General features: G+C 66.8%; 1 protein-coding gene across 1 annotated transcript; it reads left to right on the top strand.

The window, feature by feature from the left end:
• Positions 1–1,310: 1,310 nt before the first annotated feature.
• Positions 1,311–2,002, top strand: LOC110392006 (potassium voltage-gated channel subfamily A member 7-like). The gene has a single exon (XM_021383948.1). It carries the CDS (start codon positions 1,352–1,354, stop codon positions 2,000–2,002), a length of 651 nt encoding a protein of 216 aa, XP_021239623.1. The 5' UTR covers positions 1,311–1,351.
• Positions 2,003–2,005: the final 3 nt, after the last annotated feature.

Below are 2,005 nucleotides of genomic sequence, written 5' to 3'. Positions count from 1 at the left end.
ACACCCGGTGACACCCGGTGACACCCGGACACGGCGGTGGTGTTTGAGTTGGGGACCCCGTGGCCATGGGGACGGAGCGGTGACGGCGCCCGGGTGACGGGGTCGGGGTGGGGACGGGGACACGGCGGAGGTTCGGGGGTCCCGGGGGCACACGCACAGCGGGGGGGACCTTGTCACCCCAAAGTGTGTCACCCCCACCCTTCCCCCCCCCCCGGTTCTATAGGGGATCCCGCTCCAGGTTTGGGGCCGTAAAGGGCACTGCGGGGCCGTCCCCTATAGGGCCTCCGTGGGACCTTCAAGGACCTTAAGGTCCTGGCGGGACGTCTGAAGAGTGTCGGCGTGCCCCACTGACAGAGGGACGCCGCTGCGGGGGTTTCCGGGGGACCCCCATAGGGGTTGGGGGGGATCCCCAATGACCGCAGAGACCTTGAAGGGGGGAGGATTGTAGGGGATCCCCCAAAACACCGCAGGTCCTTGCAGGACACCCCCCTTCCCACCCCCCACCCCGAGGACTTTGGGGGTTTCTGAGCGCCATCGGGTTCCTGGGGGACCCCCAAGAGTTTAGGGGATCCCCCAGCCCCATAGGGTTCTTGTGGGACCCCCAAGGCCTGAAGGGATCCCCCAGCCCCATAGGGTTCTCGTGGGTCTTTAGGGGATCCCTCATCCCCATAGGGTCTCTGTGGGACCCTCAAGAGTTTAGGGTCTCTCCCACCCCCATAGGGTCTCTGTGGGACCCCCAAGGATTTAAGGGCTCCCCCAGCCCCATAGGACCTTTGTGGGACCCCCTAGAGTTTAGGGGCTCCCCCAGCCCCATAGGGTTCTTGTGGTTCTTTAGGGTCTTTCCCACCCCCATAGGGTCTCTGTGGGACCCCCAAGGCCTTAAGGGATCCCCCAGCCCCATAGGGTCTTTGTGGGCCTTTAGGGTCACCACCAGCCCCATAGGGTTCTTGTGGGTCTTTAGGGGATCCCTCATCCCCATAGGGTCTCTGTGGGACCCCCAAGAGTTTAGGGTCTCCCCCAGCCCCATATGGTTCTTGTGGGCCTTTAGGGTCACCCCCACCCCCACAGGGTCTTTGTGGGTCTTTAGGGTCACCCTCATCCCCATACGGTCTCTGTGGGACCCCCAAGCATTTAGGGTCACCCCGACCCCCATAGGGTCTTTGTGGGTCTTTAGGGTCACCCCCAGCCCCACAGGGTCTTCGCGAGACCCCCAAGAACTCAACCACTCCTCCCCCACCCACCCCAGCTTCCTCGCAGGGACCTCCAAAGCCTTTAGGAGCCCCCCCCCCCAAGCCCCCCAACCCCCCCAACCCCCCAACTCCGGGGGTTCCCTTCTCCCCACCCCGTTGCCATGGCGGAGCCGTTGGGCTGCTGCGAGCGCGTGGCCATCAACGTGGCCGGGCGTCGCTTCGAGACCCTGGGCCGGACCCTTCGCCGCTTCCCCGACACCCTCCTGGGAGACCCCCGCCGCCGCCGCCGCTTCTTCGACCCCCAACGCCGCGAGTATTTCTTCGACCGGCACCGCGGCGCCTTCGGGGCCGTCCTCTATTACTACCAATCCGGGGGCCGCCTGCGGCGCCCGCCCGACGTCCCCCTCGACGTCTTCTTGGAAGAGCTCCGCTTCTACCAGCTCGGACCCGAAGCCGAAGACCGCGTCCGCGAGGCCGAAGGGCTGAGCCTGGAACTCCCGCGCCCGCTGCCCCGGGGTCGGCTCCGGCGTCGCGCCTGGCTCCTGTGCGAGCACCCCGAGAGCTCGCCCGCCGCCCGCGCCGTCGCCCTCCTCTCCGTCCTCGTCATCCTCGTCTCCATCGTCGTCTTCTGCCTGGAGACCCTGCCCCAATTCCGGGCCGGGAGCGAGGCGGCCGCGCAGGTGAGGAAGTGGGGGGGGAGGGAGAGGGGGTGGTGGTTGGGGGGGGGTTGGGGTCTTCGGCTTCGTCCTCAGCCTCGACCCCGTCCTCGTCCCCATCCTCATCCTCGTCATCGTCCCCATCATCGCTCTTGACCT

This window comes from Numida meleagris, unplaced genomic scaffold, assembly GCF_002078875.1.
Source record: "Numida meleagris isolate 19003 breed g44 Domestic line unplaced genomic scaffold, NumMel1.0 unplaced_Scaffold737, whole genome shotgun sequence".
NCBI classification, from domain to species: Eukaryota; Metazoa; Chordata; class Aves; order Galliformes; family Numididae; genus Numida; species Numida meleagris.
Note: the sequence above shows the minus strand (reverse complement) of the source record. Positions and strands in the feature narration are given on the sequence as shown.

Bases quoted from the DNA above. Each gene is read 5' to 3' on its own strand.
- LOC110392006 (XM_021383948.1), top strand. From the start codon at position 1,352: ATGGCGGAGCCGTTGGGCTGCTGCGAGCGCGTGGCCATCAACGTGGCC.